This window comes from Scophthalmus maximus, chromosome 16 (assembly GCF_022379125.1).
Source record: "Scophthalmus maximus strain ysfricsl-2021 chromosome 16, ASM2237912v1, whole genome shotgun sequence".
Taxonomy (NCBI): domain Eukaryota; kingdom Metazoa; phylum Chordata; class Actinopteri; order Pleuronectiformes; family Scophthalmidae; genus Scophthalmus; species Scophthalmus maximus.
Genome location: NC_061530.1, coordinates 19,617,501 through 19,636,341, shown reverse-complemented (window position 1 = coordinate 19,636,341; position 18,841 = coordinate 19,617,501). Strand labels below are relative to the sequence as shown.

Genomic DNA, 18,841 nt, shown 5'->3' with positions numbered 1-18,841 from the left:
AAATATTTCAAAATTAAATCATTCAATCAAGTCATTTGGATGAATAAAATAAAAAGTAGATGTAATACTTCAGACGCTGACAGTTGAAGATTTTCAACCCCTCGCGCATGTTTCACAATAAAGATGGCAGCCGATGGCAACAGATCTTCTGGGACATTTATTAAAAATCATTTTAATCATGCAGAATATATATGTTTCAAAATCTAATTCAAACAAATGACTTTAACTTTTGATTCACTTACAAAACACGCACTAGCTGTTTATAATTATTCATATATGATGATCCTCTTTAAAAAATATATATTCAGGCGCATGTAATGAGCATGTTGAGAATTTAAAAAATGTGGATTACATAGGGGAAAAAAATATTTTCAGGCTCTTATTTTGAAGTCGTCACATTTTATTTCCGGTATGCCTCTAGTTGTGTTTGTATAACTTGACGTGGATTTACGGTAAATCACTTTTTTATCCTATGATCTAGAAATTTCAAGTGAAAAATTACCAGAATCATTAAGCTCATTACTAAATAGTTAAATATTAAAATTAAACATAGAAAAAAAAAACACCTTTATTTAGCTCCAATAATTCAGTTGCAAAAGTTGAGCAACGTGGTTGAGCAGCAGGTTGTTTCTACAAAGGTGGATCAACAGTCAAATACAACAGACACAGTCTCAAGTTCAGGAGCAAACGTCTTGTTTTTTAATGAAGCGCAATAATACAAACATGTTTCCACTGTACAGGTACGAGAAATGACCCATGAGCACTTTCATACATCTTCAGAGGCGAGTAAACATATTAATGAACATATTACACAGGTCTTAAAAATGTACACGCGAAGCATTGATGTGACGACATGAGATACAATAAAACGTGTGAAAAATATCTGGGCGGTTGTTGTCGGACCGGTGGACCGATGAAAAGAAAGGACGTCCTTATTGCCGGATGATAATTAATACACATATTCACACAAACACAACATGCTACACTGCTGCTTTCTGACTACGCTCCACGGCCATCCGCTCCAGACGCTCCGTGTAGAAGCCGTTGAAATCCAGCCTGTGATAAAAACACAAAGTGATCAGAGTCATTTATGAATATTTAGTTGTTTTCTTTTTGTTTGGACAGAGCTGCATGGTTCCTGTAGAGTAATATTTGTTCATGTAAACTGCTCTCATAGACTTTTTGGCTCGTGGCAGCGGAACAAGCAGAAAAAACACAATGTCTGACATATTTTATCACTTTATACAGTTTTTATGTAAAATCTGAGAGCAAACATTTTCCTCTGTCCACATTTAGCGAAAATTAGGTTTTTTTAAAGATCCCAACCGACATGAGTCTTTTCACAGACATATCAACGCTAATGTTTACTCATTTGAAATCTTTTATTGTACAAAACAATTTGCATTTATGTTTACATTTTATATTTTTTAATTCTAGTTCTATATATTTGGTTGTATTGGTGTTTTATTATTTATAGTTATTTATGATAAAGTTTATATTTAAACTAAGATATCAAGACTCAAGGTTTAATAACGACATCTTAAGAATCATTGACAGACTAAAATATACATATCAGCAGATGTATCGATATTGGAAAACTTGTACTCCCTAATATCGATATCGGCCCCCTAAAAATCCATATCGGTCGGGCTCTATTTTAAAAAAAATGTAGGTATCTGTTGATGAAGAGTTTGATCCAAAACCTTCTGTATATTTACCTTAATGTTGATTACATATCTTTTTCACGAGCTTCTTTATCCACGCTAACTTTTATCAACCATCAAAAACTACAGAAAACCTCTGTCCACTCTAATCGTACGGTGAGTGGTGTGACAGAGTGGAGCGTCCTGCGTCATAGAGGATCTTTGGCTGAGTTTAATCAGACAACATACAAGTTCAATGTCGCCCGTTATCAAGTTACTCAGGAGTTAATGTGATAAGATCGGCCGCCGGCATCGTTTCATTTTAATAATGAATGTCATAAAACCACTGTGGTATGTTTCGTGTGAGTTCTACCTGTAGATGATGCTGATCATGCTGTGCTCACAGTCGTTGGTGCTGTAGATGCTCAGCTTGTCCAGCAGCTCCAGCAGCAACGTGCTGAAGTTACTGTCAAACTTGATGATGGTGGCCTCGAAGCCGGCGTCTGACTGGAGGGCGTCCACGTGCTCGGCCAGGAACTGAGGCGGCAACAGAAACACGAGCGTCACCGTTAACATTCTGTTGCAGCCTTGTGATAACTTAAAAAAAAAAAGAAGATCTATTTTCCCCTCAAAAAACTTGATTTTAGAAATGTATCTTGCAAATGTATTAAATAAGGAAAAACTGAAATATCACATTGACAAAGTATTCAGACACTTTGCTAAGACCCTTTTCATTAAGCTCAATCGTTAAATGGTTCTGATACTTCCTGTTTTTCTGTTTTTTGATCTTCACATTGCTGAAACTCAAAGCAGAAATCGAGCTACATGGTAACAAATTAAACGCAGCATTTAAAAGCTTTAAATGTGTAAAAGCTTTAAATGTGTAAATGTCACGTCTCCTGAATTCCAGGAGACGTGACAACACGGTGGACCAATAAACAAGCTCATTCTTATCTGCTCCTTGGTTACCGTGTTCTCGGTCGCAGACATAACCTCCAGAAATCTAAATATTATCTCTCACAGGACATGACATCCGTGTTCAAATATCCGTTTATCTGAGGGTGTGAAGGAGATGGTAGTTTTTAGAATGACCTTGGTGGTGAGCCTCTTCTTCTCTGCCTCCTCAGCGTGTTCGCTCTGCGTCGGAGGTCCGTCCGTGGCCCCTCGCTCCAGAGAGAGACGCTCCAGCCTCATGCTCTGAGTGAACCGCTACAAGAAAAAAACAAAAACATCTCCTGTTTAAAATCAGTTTCCAGGTTTTATATTAAGTCGCTGTAGAGATCTGGTTGAGGTGGACCTGTGGAAGCAGAAGTGTCCTCGTTGTGAACAATCTAACGTAGTATGTTGACATCAGTCGGCCTGTTTTCGTCGACAGTGGTTACAAATATCCTGTGCAGCCACATGTGCACTTTAATTCGTCTTTCAAACGCACCTGCATGCAGTTTGTGAACATGACACAGACGGACATGAGTTTGGAGAAGATGCGCAGGAGCTCGGGGTTGGTCAGCATGCAGTCCTTCAGGCAGTTGTCCAGGAAGCTGGTGTGGTGGCAGAGCACGTCGTCGATGTTCGACGCCTGCGGGAGGAGGAGAAGAAGAAGAGTGTTGAGAGTCGGCGTCCCGTTATAAAAGAGAGAGCGGAGAGCGTGTGCGTGTCACTCACGGTTTTCAGGTTGGTCTCCATGTTGTGCCAGGTGGGCTCCATCACCTCGAACATCATGTAGTACTGGATGTTCTGCACGAAGTTCAGCATGCGCTGGCGCAGGGCGAACGCAGCAGCAAACCTGCCAACGGGACGTTTGTACAAAGTTCATAACGACACTTAGTTTCTTTTTTTCCAACATGAATTCCTGTTAAATTCCCCTTCATTTTACCATTTGGCCGAATGTAGAGCGTACTGCCTGAAGTCCTTGTTGCTGATCCACACGTTGCACAGCAGCCGCTCGACGTGTTTACAAAAGAACATGTGTCTGAACAACATCTGGTACCTCGTCAGGGCTTTCCTGCAAAACACAAACACAAAGATCACACACTCTTAAAGGTCATGCTCATAAATTAGGTTCGTAGTGTTAATGTTGGGTTATGACTTAAAAAAGGTTCCAAAACACTTTTTAAAACACATCGGTGAGACGCTAGTTCCTTCATTACCATTGACACACACACACACACACACACACACACACACACACACACACACACACACACACACACACACACACACACACACACACACACACACACACACACACACACACACACACACACACACACACACACACACACACACACACACACACACACACACACACACACACTGTAGTTCATACTGACTCGCGATCCCAGTGTAAATTATTCCGCAGATGAAAATAGTCCCTCACAAAAACAATATTCATCCCTGAATAAGCCTTTGATGAAAACTACAGTGACCAAAAAGAAACTATTTCATTTGTCAGCAGTTTTTCCAGAATTCCATGTTCAGTGGGAACAAAAGGGGCTTTGGAGCCGAGCACCACAGAGAACACAAGACTCTTTTTTTATCCTTTCTTGGGATTTGGAACACTGCATTAATAAAAATCTGTACTTATGCTTTGCAATTAGGCGAAACAACGAATAAATAATAAAAGATAATTAGATGTGTTTTTCCCTTTTCCTTCTCATTGACAAAGCTTCACTGATTTTATTATCATTTGGAAAAAGTTTTCTTACACATATCTTTACGATAGATCTCTGTGGTCTTCAATCCATTTACTGTGGCTGTCCTGTTAAAAGTGACAGATTAAAATCTCCACGCGCGGCTCCGAACCTGTTGATGATGAGCGACAGCGGCCACTTGACGATGTAGTCGAAGGAGAAGGCCTCCAGGCCGCTGAGGCCCACGTCCGTCGGGTCGGCGTTGATGATGGACTTCTCCTGTTTGGTCTCGATGGCCAACACGCGCAGCAGCTGGGTGATGACGTCGTGAGGCATCAGGTCGATCTGCAGGACAAAGAAGGAGGAGGAGGAGGAGGAAGATCAATTGTTATTATTAAAGGCACAACTAACACACAAGTGTCATGAAGTACTTCTGTGACAAAAGGAAGACCACTGGACCTAACAACACTGGAATTACTCGATTACTGGCTTTTCTGCAGTTGTTGTTGTTTTTTTCTCTCAATAATTTCATCCACTTCTCAGCTTCACAACTAAGCTTGACTTGGCATTTAAACAAAAACAGTAGAGTTCAGAAAACCATAACATTGAGCTTCAAGATGATTCCTCTTCGCTGCGTCCAGCAGATGGCGCCACTGACATAAATACAGTGTTTACAGATTTTTATTTTTTTTTAATCCTGTCCGCCTTACTCTGATCGGTGATCTATCTCATCGTCACCCACCTTGAGGTCGTCTTTGAAGGGGTCCGTGTTGGCCGTGCTCATCCTCAGGGCGAGCTCCAGCAGGGCTTCGAGTCGCGGCGGCACGATGTCGTCCACCGGCTTCTTCAGCTCCTCCTCCGTCAGGTCCATGAAGTGCACAAAGAAATCGCCCTTGTCCATCAAGAAGTAGTGCTTGATGGATCTGATACAGAACAACACAGGCACTTTAATTCTTTATCATCATTATTAACGTGAAAAAAAAAGAAAAAACAGATGCTTCCATACAGGACATACAGCCCCCCCCCCAATTTCTGGACATTTTCCTGTAACTCCCCGTTAAAAACCCCACCAGTGACTGTTTACCTGAGGCGTGAAACCAGCTCCTTCTCCTCCAGGAGGAAGTCCAGCAGGACCTTGCTGGCGTAGTTGTAGGCCTTCTCGATCTGCTCCACGTAGGCCCGCTCCTTCAGCGTGTACAGAACCTCCTTCGCATCCGGACACGTCACGTCGCGGCCGCACTCCCGCACCACATTCAGGTACTTTCCTGAAAATGAAACACCAAGAAAATGGAGGATGTTGTTTTTCCTAAGAAGACCCTTTAAGTGTGCCTTATATGTTTTGTCCATATTTTTGGTTTTGTTTACCTGTGCTTAATATTTTGTCTGCCATCTTCTGAAGGAAGGAGGGAATGCGGTGCTGAACAATGGTGTATCTCTGATCCCAGTACTTGTCGTTGTAATCCTCCTGAATCTTCTCTTTCTGCAGCTCGTGCTCTTCCACCATGAACTCACTGCGAGAACGACAATACAGGAAAAGATACAGATTAGATTTAACTTGAACAAAAAAGTAGATATATTCTTGTTGGAGCATCCGTGTTTATCGTGGGGAGCAGCTGCACCTGTACGGGTCCTTGATGATGCCCCTGTAGATCCACTTCTCCAGGATCTCAAAGTAAGGGACGCTGGCGGCCTTGGTGAGGTAGAGACACAGCTCCTGGGCCTGGCTGTCTCCCGTGTAGTTGAAGGTCCGGTCGTGGAGGAGGCTCAGCGTCGAGCCGCCCATACACTCTCCTTTGTCCACCGAGGACGCTGGGGGAACAAAAATAGTCAAAGGAGGTTATTTCATTTCACGTAAGTTCTATTTTTTGAAAATATTGAGCATTAAATGTCGGGCGTTGTGGAATGAACTGATGACAGAAGAACATTCGTCTCTCTAAACCTGGTTCATTGTGCCCTCCGGTGGTTGAAATGAGCAGCTGCTCTTCACATGAGGAACTGCACCAATATGGACTAAATATAAATATGTTTTCTAAACTCATCAGCCAATATTAACATTTGTTCATCTGTTTATGTTTGTAAAAACAAAACAGATTGTTTCTGCGTTTAATTTGTGATTAAGAAGAAATATATTAAAGAAGAAATATTTAATACTTTTAAAATGTGATTTCTTCCTTTCCACATGTAAAAACATAGCTGAAATGTTTTTCATCAATCTGAAACATTGTCAGTCTAGGTTTGTGTTTTTTTTGTGTGATATTCAGCCAAATCATATGATATTTAATCACTGGACGTATTTAGCTTTGTTCTTGGCTCAAGTGTGGAGGAGTTAGTTCCTTAAAATACAAAATTAAAGAACTTCAGAAGTGAGGAAAAAGTTTGATAACAAAAACCTTCAGAGAAAAACGAAGTAGGTGCCACATCCAACAAACTATCCTCAGGAGGCGAGAGACGTCAGGATCTGACGGATCGAGTCAGTCGCACCGATTACTGATCAAATTAAGATTTTTTTTTTAGCACATTAACTAATAAAGATATATTCTATATCCATTAAAATAACTGAGCGGTAGAAGTTAAAACTAGATGCAACTCTGCCCATTGAGCGGAACTCGTAGTGAGCTCAGCACCGACACCTTCACAGGACGTCTGGCGTCTGATCAGTAAAAACGCCCCCGTGCTCGTGTCTGCACTCCTCCTACCGAGAGAGGCCAGGATCTCCATGGTCCTCATGGTGGGCTGGATGTAGAACCAGAGCTTCTGCAGGGACAGCAGGCCCTGTCGCTGGAGGTGCTCCAGCTGCGTGACCAGGATCAGGTACTCCTTCATCAGGGTCCTCATGGCCGCCGTCAGCGCGTGGTTCACCTGGCCGTACTCGAAGGACGACTTCTCCTCGATGAAACTGACGAAACGCAAACGCAACGCCGTTAAACAGAACAGTCAGATGCATGTTTATAAGGCACGTCAGACGTTTTCACACACACACACACACACTCACCGTGTGATGGTGGAGTAATACGACGCGACCGGTAATATTCTGCTGACCAGCTCTTTGATGGACATGTCCAGCGTCGCGTCGACAATGAACGAGCGGTTCTGCCTCCCCAGCACCGGCTGAGCGGTGATGTCGCGCCCGTCGACTCCAATCAGGACGAAGAGCAGATCCTCCACCAGAGCTTGTTCCTGAGTGGCCATGGGCAAAGTACCTGACGGCAGATCGATCGTCAACACCGTCAAACACAAACACAGAGATTTACTGGGAGCACAGGTTTAACAAAGTCTGAATTTAACCCATGAACTCTGACTTCATGTTCACTTTGAGTTAAAAAGATTATTCACCACAGCAGGTTAATAATAGGGATGAAACTTATTATCTGACGTTGTTTTGAAATGTCCTACCGATGGCCACTGCTGGATCTGCTGCAGGGGCGGGGCTGGTGATGAAGTCTCCGAGGAGAGCGGGACGGTCGTACACCCAGTTGGGGAACACCGGGTTGGGTTGGGTCGGGTTCTTCTTGTTGTGTTTGTCCCGCAGCATCTTCCGTGTGACCTCAGCAGACTGCAGGCGGCGACGACCACAGAGAGAGAGACGCGTGAATTACAAGCAGCGTTTCTGGCGCACTGACTAACTCCACTATTTTGAATCTTCTATTCAACCCATGAAACTGTCATGTCTTTAAATCCCCCCCGTGCTTTTCAAATGGACCAAACCCTAAAACGCTCACCAGAGGAGCGCTGGAGCTCGCCGTCACGTTGCCGAGCTTCTTCCGCAGCTCGTCCAGCTCCTGCATGGACATCTTGGTGCTGGTCTGAGGCAGAGAGTAGCTGGTGGTTGTGGTCGAAGTGGTGTTGGCCGATGACTCCGCCCGCTCTTTGGCGTTCTGCTGCAGAAGCTGGAGCATCTACGGAAAAAAAGATTATTGTCAAATAGTATGGTTCCGTTTAGGGACAATTATGGGCCTGATATGAATAAATCTTGGTCTCTGGAATGTTCTCTGGAAACTGAAATACTTTTGTTTGCTTCTGAATTTCATTCAAATTAAATTGGGGGACAATTTATTCAAATCGTGCACAGCGCTGTTATTTTTATTATCCTGTTTTAGACTGCCTTTTTCCAATTTAGCTTGTTTTCATATTCATATCATATTTACATGTTGATGAAAAGAGTTACACAAATAAACTTTGTGAAACTGCATTTAATGTATTTTTCCTTTCACTGGTCTGTTAACAATACCCGCATTTTTACGAGATCGAAGAGAACCATACACAAACACAGCAATCATTCTCTCTACATGACAATAATTTCAAATTCAAAAAGCCAATGAGGGGAAATGATCAAGTAACAACAGACAAAACCAATACGATCATCAGCTTGTAAAAAAAGATGTATTACCTCTTTGTCCTCACAGAGTTTGGAGAGCAGATAAACCAAAGGGTCCAGGTTCCGAACATTTTTGGACTTGAGCTCCTCGTACTTCCTCAGGAAGTCCTCCGGGGTTTTAGAGAACTCGGCTAATTTGACCTGAAGCAAACAAGGTGGACACCTCATCAAATTATGTTCAAGGACTTTTCCATGCTTGGAAAGTTGCATTAAAGCATCTCTGTATGTGTGTACGTGTGTGTGTTAGCCACCTTGGCGCTGTGAGAAGAGACTGTGGTGTTGACATAGGGAGTCCTGTGTTTCTGCAGTAGGTCTATGTAGCCCTCGGCTCCGTCGCCTCCTCGCACATGAAGCAGACTGAGCAGCTCGTTCACATCGTGGTGGATCCGGAACTCACTCATGGCTCAGGCAGCTGAAATGACAAACACAATTTTATTATTTTTTACGAATAAAACGAAAGATTTAAGACTTTTTCATACCACACAAAATGCAATTTAATTGGAGCTTATTTCAGCTTCAAATCTAAACATTTGATGCTTTTCATACATGTTATCTTTGAGTTTTGTACAGTGAACTTGAGCTGTGGCAAATATTAAAAGGTTATTATTTTTTTGCTACTTCTGACATTTTTACACACAAAATAATCTGCAGGTCAGTTTAATACCCTCTTCAAGTTAACATTGGACAACACATTGAAGTATATTATAAAAAACAGTAAAATGTGATGGAGAATAATATTTTATTACGTCACAGCCAGCTGTGCACGACGATGATTTTTAAAGATATAATAAATAACGCACATGCAAACTGAACCTAAAGTTCAGGGGTATGTATCATTAGGGTTTCTGTAGAAATAAGCACATGCATATTGTCAGGTGGAACTACAAAGCTACTGTAGCAGCAGTGCTGACAGTGTTTGTTGTGGTAGATCTGACAGTTCTGAATGAAACATCACCAGACAGCCCATAATCAAACACGGAAATATATCATCACCAATATTACTTCTCAGAGCAGGCAAGAGAAAATATAGAAAACTCCTTAACAACTTCTGTGGGGTTATTATGACTGAATAACTGAGGTACTCTGTGTTCAGAGGAGAATAGTTCATCATAACGTCACAGCCCACATCAACATCGGTGCCACTGAGTCCTGCTGACAAACACCAGTCCGAGCTTCACCGAGTGCGATCAAACAAACACTGTCTCACGAGCGACTTGACAGGTTTGTCGTGCACGAAGCATCTTCTCAAATCAGCTGACAACGCTGGAGTTAACGTTATATGTCATGCTAGCAGGCTAACTAGCTATACAATGAAAGAGCCGGGAGGATGCTAACTGAGCGCTAGCTTACTCGGAATCACACAAACCGCTCTTTAAAAAGCTAACTTAACATAAGTACGTGATCGAAACCTTTACAACGTGTCAAGCCCCAGCAGGCATCACTTTACCTGTCCGCCGTGTCCAAACAGAACCACCGCAAACAGAACCAACAACAACAACAACAACGCGCCCAACGCGAGTCAAACTCTTCTTCTTCTTCTCCCGTCACTGTTTCCTCTGTAGTAAGAGCTCAGTATCGCCCCCACAGGTTGAACGTGACACTACAACTTCACCTACAGGTACCAGCGTACCAGACGTTCTTCTTCTTCGTCTACTTGTACATTTCCGGCCCAAGGGTACATTGTAGTATCAGTCCAGTTTCCATGATGTAATCTATGACTGCTTTTTCCGTTCCGGTTTGGTTTATTGTAGGATTATGTCAACTTTGAATTGACACTGTTTCAGCGCCCAAGTCTTTTACTGCCGCATATAGATGCTCTCTCTTCTCAGTAAATTGACTGCGTTCCATTAAAATATGTGCCACAGTTTGTTGTTGTTTGCAGTTTCCACATAATCCTTATGTTTTCCCATCTTTAATAAGTCCCATGCCAGCCCACAATGTCCCAGCCTTAGCCTCGTCATCAAGACTGTATCCCTCCTCTTGTCACACTCTTCTGGATGCTGAAGTAATGTTGCCCCTTTGTTTCTCTCTCCCACTCCTCCTGCCATACAGCTGTGGTGCATCCAGACGTTCCTCTGCCGTCTCCTCTTGATAGCAATCATCTCAGGAAACATAACTTACAGTTACACTGAAAAAGTTAATTTTACTACCCTCTGAATAATTTCTAAGGATTCAAGAGCTCTTTCACTGTTTCCTTGTTCCTTATCTCTCTGTACTCAACTTGTTCATGACCATGGCAGGTTTTTGCAGCGTACACACTACGAGAACAGGCCATGTCTTTGTATTTACAATAAAAGCAGCTGGACATATTAAGGGTCATTACACATCCTTAGTTGTACTTGTATGTTTTTTAAACTTGAATTCCTTTACTCAAACCCTTTAATTTATCTTTGTCTCGCCTCTTTTGTGTATCTACGTCAATTTATTGTCTTGCTTTTTGTATTAGTATGATAAAACCCCATATCTGATAATAATAATAATAATTATATACATTAGTGTAAATTAGTGATAGGAGGAGGATTTTCCACAAACTGGCAACCCAAATGTTCTCCTTATTATGTCTCTAAACCGATCAATAACAGAATTGCCCTTGTTTATTAGATGTGCTATACATAATAATAATAATAACAATAATATGTTTCAGAAAAATAAAATATCATATAAAATCATATAAATAATTACATGTAGTTATAATTATGCATACTTATTGTATTATATAATAATAATAATCATAATAAAGTATTATTAATAATATTATTAATATTAATTAAAATAATAATGGTAATAATATAACATATTCTCATGGTTTATTTTTTAAGAAGTTTTCGGAATAAATAAAATATCATATAAAACCATGTAAATAATAACATTTAGTAATAATTGTGCATACGTATTTGATTATATATTAATAATATATAATTAAATATTATTTATATATATTATTATTAACATTAATAATTTGATAATAAGGATAATAATAGTAATAATAGAAAATATTCTCATCGTTTGTTGCCATGGCGTTTTGGAAAATAAAATATCACATTAAATCATATAAATAATTACATATAGTAGTAATTATGTATAATTATTGTATTATATAATAATATAGAACAAAGTGTTATTAATTATATAATTAATAATATCAATAATCGTAATAATAAAATATTATCGTCGTTGTTAAAATAATCGAAACTATTTATACATGTAACCTGGTAAAAACGTTTATTTTGAAAACCCGTGACACGGCGGAAGTAAACAATAATCATGTCACAACCCGGAAGCGTTGCCTTTCCGTGTGATTAACGTTTGAATAGACGAGAATGAGCAATTTGTCCCGTGAACAAACCATCAAAGGCGACGCTGCGAGCTCCGTGCGGCCTCCGATCGTCGGCGTCGAGTCGTAACCGTCGGCAGCTCGCGGGCAAAGCGGCGGTCGAGTGTGAGCAGCAGCAACGCCCCGATGCCGAACCTCCCCGTCCGAGAACAATCCGCTCGCTGTGTTTACACCTCGGCGGAGAGGAGCCGTGTCCCCGCAGTGAGTCGTTAGCTCGCCGTGCGGCCGCGAGTGTGTTAGCAGGCGACGAAGAAAAGAAAGAAAGAAAGAAAGAAAGAAAAAAAACAAACATGGCCGAACTCCACGTCGTGGAACCGAGCGGCACTGGCACCATCGAGCAGCCGGAGCACCGCGATGTCCGCGGCGGCACCGTGCGCCTGGCGTCGCCCACCTTGATGGTTCCTCCGCGGAGCAGCCAGCTCAGCCCCGGCGCGGCGTCGAGCGGCGGCGGCGGAGGACGGTCGGTGTTCGGGTTCCCGGCGAAGAGCAACCCCAGCTCCCCGGCCGAGCCGGCGGACAAGCCGGGCCCGCGCTGGGTCCGACTCAACGTCGGCGGGACCTACTTCATCACCACCAAACAGACGCTGTGCAGGGACCCCAAGTCCTTCCTGTTCCGACTGTGTCAGGAGGACCCGGACCTGGACTCCGACAAGGTGAGTCCCGCACATACCTAATCCAGGTCCCCAACATGGTGCAAACCAACCTGCACCGTAGAGCAGAAATAATCAGATGAACTGTTTTTTAATATGAAATATTTGCAATTTCCCACGTTTTCCTATGACAGTAAACTCATCTTTTTGCCCACAGGACGGGACAGGGGCCTACCTGATCGACAGGGACCCCACATACTTTGGCCCCATCCTGAATTACCTCCGACACGGAAAACTGATCATGGATAAGAACCTGGCAGAGGAAGGTAAACGGACGTCTTCATTTCCTGCTGCTTCCCCCTTCACTATATATGGAGATCAAACGTTAAAGTCTTTTCCCTCTCTCTCTCTCTCTCTCTCTCTCTCGTCTCAGGGGTTCTGGAGGAAGCCGAGTTCTACAACATCGCGTCGCTGGTGAGGCTGGTGAAAGAGCGGATACGGGACAACGAGAACCGGACGTCTCAGGTAAACGAGAGAAAACAACAACAACAACAAAGCAAAACAAACCGAGAACACACGTCTCAGACAGACGTCGACTGGGAATAGAATTCATTCCATAAACCTGAATTTCTCAAAAGTACAAATATAACCGGCCCCAAAAATAGCTGCTTTTAGTGTGTTCAAGCAGATAATTGATGTTGTTGTCTTTGCGTCCGTCGTGTCCCTCAGGGCCCCGTGAAGCACGTGTACCGAGTGCTGCAGTGCCAAGAGGAGGAACTCACACAGATGGTCTCCACCATGTCGGACGGATGGAAGTTCGAGCAGGTGCCGACTTTTTCTTCTTTTTTCAATTTCCTGTTGTCTTTGTGTGTTTCAGCTTGTGCTTGAGTTGCTTCAAAGGTTTAGAGGCGGGGCTAAACAACGTTCATCAAAGAACATGTTATCATCACATTTGGAGACATGGATTCAGGGTTTTTTTTAATTTGTTTTTACACTTTTATTTAATTCTGATAGTCCTCACTGAATGATTTGTATGGTTTCAGAGTCATAAATAGTTTTATAATTGATCAACCTACTGGTTATTTTCCCAGGGCGACGTCTAGAACAAAAAATAGAAGATAAAATTTGTCATCTTCCTTTTGTGTGTTTTGTTCGACCAACAAAACTCCAAAGAACACACATTTTATCCCCACATTTAAAAATACTTAATCATCGTCAACAAAGAAAAAAACCCATTTAAGAACCAGAACAAAAAAAGAAAAAATATCACGGATTCTCTTTCTTGACAAAAAAGTTTTATTTCGAGTCTTTTTGCCTCTTTTTTTTTTCAGCTCATAAGCATCGGCTCCTCGTATAACTACGGCAACGAGGACCAAGCAGAGTTTCTATGTGTGGTCTCCCGGGAGCTCAACAACTCCACCAACGGCATCGTCATCGAGCCCACCGAGAAGGCCAAGGTGAGCGACCCTTCGCTTTCGAGGAGGAACCTTTGCTCCATATTTTACTTATACTGTAGATTATCTTGACTCAGTCCCACCTACTGTACTCCGTCCTTCAGCCTTTAGCCACAGTCGTACCTGACCTGAGGGTCAGTACATCTTCAAGGGGTCGCAGGGTTTTGAAATTATTAGTGAGACGTTGCTTGAGTTTAGTTAGGAAAAGGAAAGGACGTAATGTTGGGAACCACGGCACCAAATGCTTTATTTACTTATGTTAGAGAAATGTTGTCCAGCTTTTTAGTTTTTGTCTTTTTTAATTAACATTCTGTGAGTCATTTCACATCTACAGTAGGAACCGTTGGTCTTTGAGCCCGGAGCTGCAGACAGGGGAGACGTTGAGAGACGGACTAACATAAAATGTCACAAGCAAGACTGAAAATAACATTAATTATTGGTCATTAATTGATTTATTTCTGTAGGCTATAAAATGTCGATTTGATATGACTCTAAATAAATAGTCAAAGACATTTAATAATGTTAAAGCGAAGAACAGTTGATAAGATTATTCTTCAAAATCAGATCAGTTAAACTACCTTTACAAAACTGAAAACAGACCTCAGTCGGCTTCAGTTTGCGATTTTTAACAGATTTTGACGTTGATGTTGTTCTTTAAACTGGTTCCTTTCTCCTTCTGTCCTCGCAGATCCTCCAGGAGCGAGGCTCGCGGATGTGATGAGGCTGAATAACACGTTATCAACATAACAACAACAACAACAACAACAACCAGAACATTTCCTCCATGAGTTTACCTCCTTTCACCTTTCTGCCATCACTAACACCTTAATCATCATCATCATCATCATTTTCCTCCCCGCCCTCCCTCCCCTCCTCCCTTCTCCTCTGGTGTGCCTTTCCACAGCGGGGGCCCCCTGACGCTGCAACACCACCCTGACCTGTCTTCTCGCTTCCCTTCCTCCTCCTCCGTCGACGGCGGACGTTAGCGGGAGTTGAAAAGAGATTTCACGTGAGTGGTTGTTCCCTCATTGCAGCTTTTTCGATTGGTCAGTGTCATGGCGGCGCAGTCTACGGTGCTGAATGTAGCCTCGTGTTGCTGCGAGTGGATGGACGCCTCGCGCACAGAGCTACTGTACATACATCATCAATATTCTCCTCATCATCATCATCGCCGTCAAAGAGACGGGATGCTCGATCGCTCCGTTTTACATTTGGCTCTGTCGACTTAGCAGAAACCTCCTCAGGACTCTGAAAGGACATAAAGGAATGAACCCAACTCTGACTGAGCCTCCCCCTCTTTACCCGGATCCATTTAATGGAGCGAGCCGCCGCCGCCGTCTTCCTCTCTGCGCTGCCAGACTCCTCGGCGCCTGATGTTTTGGGGCGCGTCGGCCGCACAACACACCGCAGCCAGGCGGTCCGGAGGCGGAGGATCATTATGACGGAGCAGTTGCCGGCGGTGCGACGCAGTCCGATCACTCGGAAACGGTTTAAACGAGTGACGGATCTTCATCGTCTTGGTTTCGGCTTTGTTCTGTCTTTCCCGTGTGGCGAAAAAAAATTGGGATATTTAAAGCGCAAAACAAAACAAATGACTCAAAAAGACTTAACACCTGTGTACAACTTGTCAAGGCATGTGAGGAATCTATATAAATCTATATATATATAGGCTACACGATGAAATTATATGGAAAAAATTTGAATGCAACTGGTGTAATTATTGGTTTCTGTATCATAGTTGTCATATATATTTACATATTCTGGTGGGTGAGTTTGTTTTAAACGACGGAGACAATAATCAGCTCTTATAATCGAGTTTTGCTGAGCGTTTCCCAGCCGCTCACACGAGTGTGTGTGCGCGTGTGTGTGCGGTGCCTCTCTGCTTTTTTGTGTCCACGACTGAAACGCCACACGTTTTTCCAGCTGCACGTTTTCTGTTGTGTTCCTCACAAAAAACAAAACAACTTGTCAGCAAGTTTTCTCTTTAATATCCTACTTCGATCTCTTGCATATCTTAAAATTGTAACTAGGGACACGGAGAACTAGTCGCTGCCGCTGGCGTTCGTCCAGACTGGCGTGGCGTTAGCGTTGGGATTGGACCGTGGCCGGTCTGTATGCTGCCTCAAACCCCTCACACACCCCCCCTCCTCCTCCTCTCCTCTCCTCAGCCTTGTGCTCCGCTCACATTCAGTCACTTCCTCTGTTGTCGCCACCGTCAACTGAACCCAACAAACGACTGTGTTGTCTTCACATTCTGCAGCACTTTGTAGCAACTGTGGCTCCAGCTGAATCATGCTCCTCGCGCTTAAAGGCCCCGAGACACACGAGCGTTTTTTCGTTTACGTACGTGTTTGTGAAACCTGTCGGAAGTGAAGTGTCTTCAGCTGTCTGAGCGTCAGAGACTTTATTTCAGATGTTGTGTGACTGAATATTTTTCCCTCTGTGCCAGCAGATGATGGGTTTTAACATGGCTTAAGTGTATTTCTGTCGGATTATACTTGACATTACATTCAGTTGCTTGTGTGATAGAGCTGCTCTTAAGACTCGTAACAACATGGGAGCAACATGCAAATGATGCGGCACTTGTGACCTGGTTGTGGAGTCGCTGCCCACGCCTCTGATTGTATAGTGAGACTTAATGATTATCAGGCTAAATGTAAACGAAGAGGTTTTTAAATTGTTGATTAGTAATTTGCAAAAGTATTTTAATGAATTTTATGCAAAAGTAAAACTCAATCAGCTTCTACTTCAAATGTGCAGTTAACAAAACTTAAGTGACTAGAACTGAAAAATTCATCAGAGTTTATTTTTTTTTATGTAGGACGAGACGGGACAACCGAAGTTGTTGCCCTGTTCACGAAAATAATCATATTTTGCAGCCCTCAGCAGTCACCAAACTATACGACTGCGACAAATAATTGGTTCAATTATTCTATGAATTATTGTATGGAGGTGACGTCTTTCAAATGTCTTATATTGTCCTATTAACATTATCAAACCCCAAAAATATAATGCTGTTGCCGGTGTGAGTGCAGCCTTGTTAGATGAGCAACTTAATGTAAAGTTTGAGCCATAATTACACATATCAGGCAGATTATTGACTCGTGGTGCAGACTGGGCCGACGCCGAAGAACATATTTGATGCAGTTATGTAATATCCAGCATGAACAAAAAGAATGCGTTTAATGGGGGGGATAATTTACCTTTTGACGTTGTCATGCTCCCCGACCGTGTTCGGTTCAGGCCTCACAGCTCAAACTTTGCTGTGATTTATTCTTTGTTCTTTTATCATTTTTTGGATTCTCCCTCTCGAGTGTGCGTGTCGTGCAGTTTCCTTCTTCTCCAATCAGAGTCGTGTGCAGCGGCACTTTTTTCTTCTTTCTTTTCTGGGCCTTTTTCGCAAAGCACCTTGGGTGTCGTTTTCCCTTCGTCCTTCGTGTCCAGTGTTGTGCCTTTTGACCTGTGTTGTGCACAGTTGTTCTCCCCTCTTATCATAAGGTGCCTCTCACACCTTAAAAAAAATCTAAGAAGCCAGGAGGCACCTGCCTCTGGCCTGGTTTCTGTTGTCCGTGTTTCAGTGAGAGGCAGGGCCAAACAAATCCATTACCCCCTCCCACCCCCCGCCTCGTGCTGCATTATTATCCCGAACCACAAACTGTCCACCAACGGTCCCTTCCGACGCGAGGAGATTCAAAAACTGTGTCTCTGCTGTAAAAACACTCGCGGTTGGTTTTGCATTGTGTTTTGAAAGCGGGAGGGAAGCAGGACGAGTCGAAGCAGAGCAGGTTTTCAGACTGCTCTGCTTTTTATCTTAGTAAAACTCCAGCAGTGCACTTGTTATCAGAAAATCCATTCAACGGTAAACTTCGACATTACGTGGCTTCACTTTTTCCACTTTGGCTGCATGCGGAAGCCGACTCCACTGATCCCAATTTTTTTTTTTAGATGTATGTAATCGAACTTTAGAGCACTTACTGTAACCGTCACCCTTGTGAACCCAGTTTGATCTTGACCTCGGTTGCGTAGTTCAGTGGTTCCCAACCTTAGGGTGATAGTTAGCAAGATAGGAAATCAGTGAAAACATAATTTCTGCTGAAATATCAACAAACTAAGGTTTTGTGCAGCCTCTCATGGTCTCCAGAGGATGAATACCACTGACTTTTGGTGATGCCCTGACTTTTTGGTGTCGCACTCTCAAATGTACGTGTGTTTCGTGCTAATTAGCAAGTGTTAGCATACTAAGGCACTACGCTAAGTCTGTTAACATAAGCATATTAGCATTTAGCACAGCTCAACATTCATGGTCCCCAGTGGGTTAATGCTATGGTGGTTAGTGATGCCCCGTTACTTATCATGTGGTATGACCAGATAACATATAAAAACTAATGACATTCCTGTCTCTCTCAACTTTTTTTATGCTAGTTAGCAAGTGATAGCATACTAAGATGCTAAGCTAAGATGGTTTACAGGGGTAGACAGCCCACCTGTTAAACATATTAGCATTTAGCTCAAAGCACCACTGTAGCCTTCTAGGGTTGCTGGAGGCCAACAGATTGTCTGTACTTTGTGTTCAGTGCTAATTTGCAGATGTTGCTATGCTAAAACAGCAGCTCAGCCTCTCCTTTCTTGCGCTTTACAAGATGATTTTACTTCTAAGGACTGATGTTGAACAAACCTTGGCAAAGTCTTTAAATTCAGAGGGTTGACGAGCCTAAAAGGTTGGGTACCACTGACGTAGCTGAACTCTCCAGAGCGATTAATCGTAATATTTGACCCAAGCGACCATTTGTTTTAAACCAAAAAAAACACCTTTTG

The 18,841-nt window shown here is 42.7% G+C and overlaps 2 protein-coding genes across 5 annotated transcripts; one reads left to right on the top strand and one right to left on the bottom strand.

Annotated features, from left to right (window-relative positions):
- Positions 1-671: 671 nt before the first annotated feature.
- tubgcp2 (tubulin, gamma complex associated protein 2) lies at positions 672-13,472 on the bottom strand. 3 transcript variants are annotated; one of them, XM_035613424.2, is made up of 18 exons: positions 13,355-13,472; positions 8,900-9,060; positions 8,661-8,789; positions 7,993-8,169; positions 7,667-7,826; positions 7,266-7,473; positions 6,970-7,169; positions 5,893-6,082; positions 5,639-5,784; positions 5,358-5,538; positions 5,016-5,196; positions 4,446-4,618; positions 3,517-3,645; positions 3,306-3,426; positions 3,076-3,219; positions 2,736-2,852; positions 2,017-2,180; positions 672-1,056 (listed from the first exon to the last, which is right to left on the bottom strand). In XM_035613424.2, exons 2-18 carry the CDS (start codon positions 9,047-9,049, stop codon positions 981-983), a joined length of 2,646 nt encoding a protein of 881 aa, XP_035469317.1. In that variant the 5' UTR covers positions 9,050-9,060; positions 13,355-13,472; the 3' UTR covers positions 672-980. The 3 variants fall into 3 exon arrangements, with proteins under 3 accessions (XP_035469317.1, XP_035469318.1, XP_035469316.1); XM_035613425.2 differs by lacking the exon at positions 13,355-13,472 and adding an exon at positions 11,995-12,133; XM_035613423.2 differs by lacking the exon at positions 13,355-13,472 and adding an exon at positions 10,096-10,244.
- kctd2 (potassium channel tetramerization domain containing 2) lies at positions 12,271-15,734 on the top strand. Of its 2 annotated transcripts, XR_004785735.2 has the most exons (7): positions 12,271-12,635; positions 12,790-12,898; positions 13,006-13,097; positions 13,302-13,397; positions 13,904-14,029; positions 14,715-15,035; positions 15,259-15,734. XR_004785735.2 is itself a non-coding variant. In XM_035613429.2 (6 exons), exons 1-6 carry the CDS (start codon positions 12,273-12,275, stop codon positions 14,742-14,744), a joined length of 816 nt encoding a protein of 271 aa, XP_035469322.1. In that variant the 5' UTR covers positions 12,271-12,272; the 3' UTR covers positions 14,745-15,734. The 2 variants fall into 2 exon arrangements, 1 of the variants encoding a protein (XP_035469322.1); XM_035613429.2 differs by having other exon boundaries at positions 14,715-15,734.
- Positions 15,735-18,841: the final 3,107 nt, after the last annotated feature.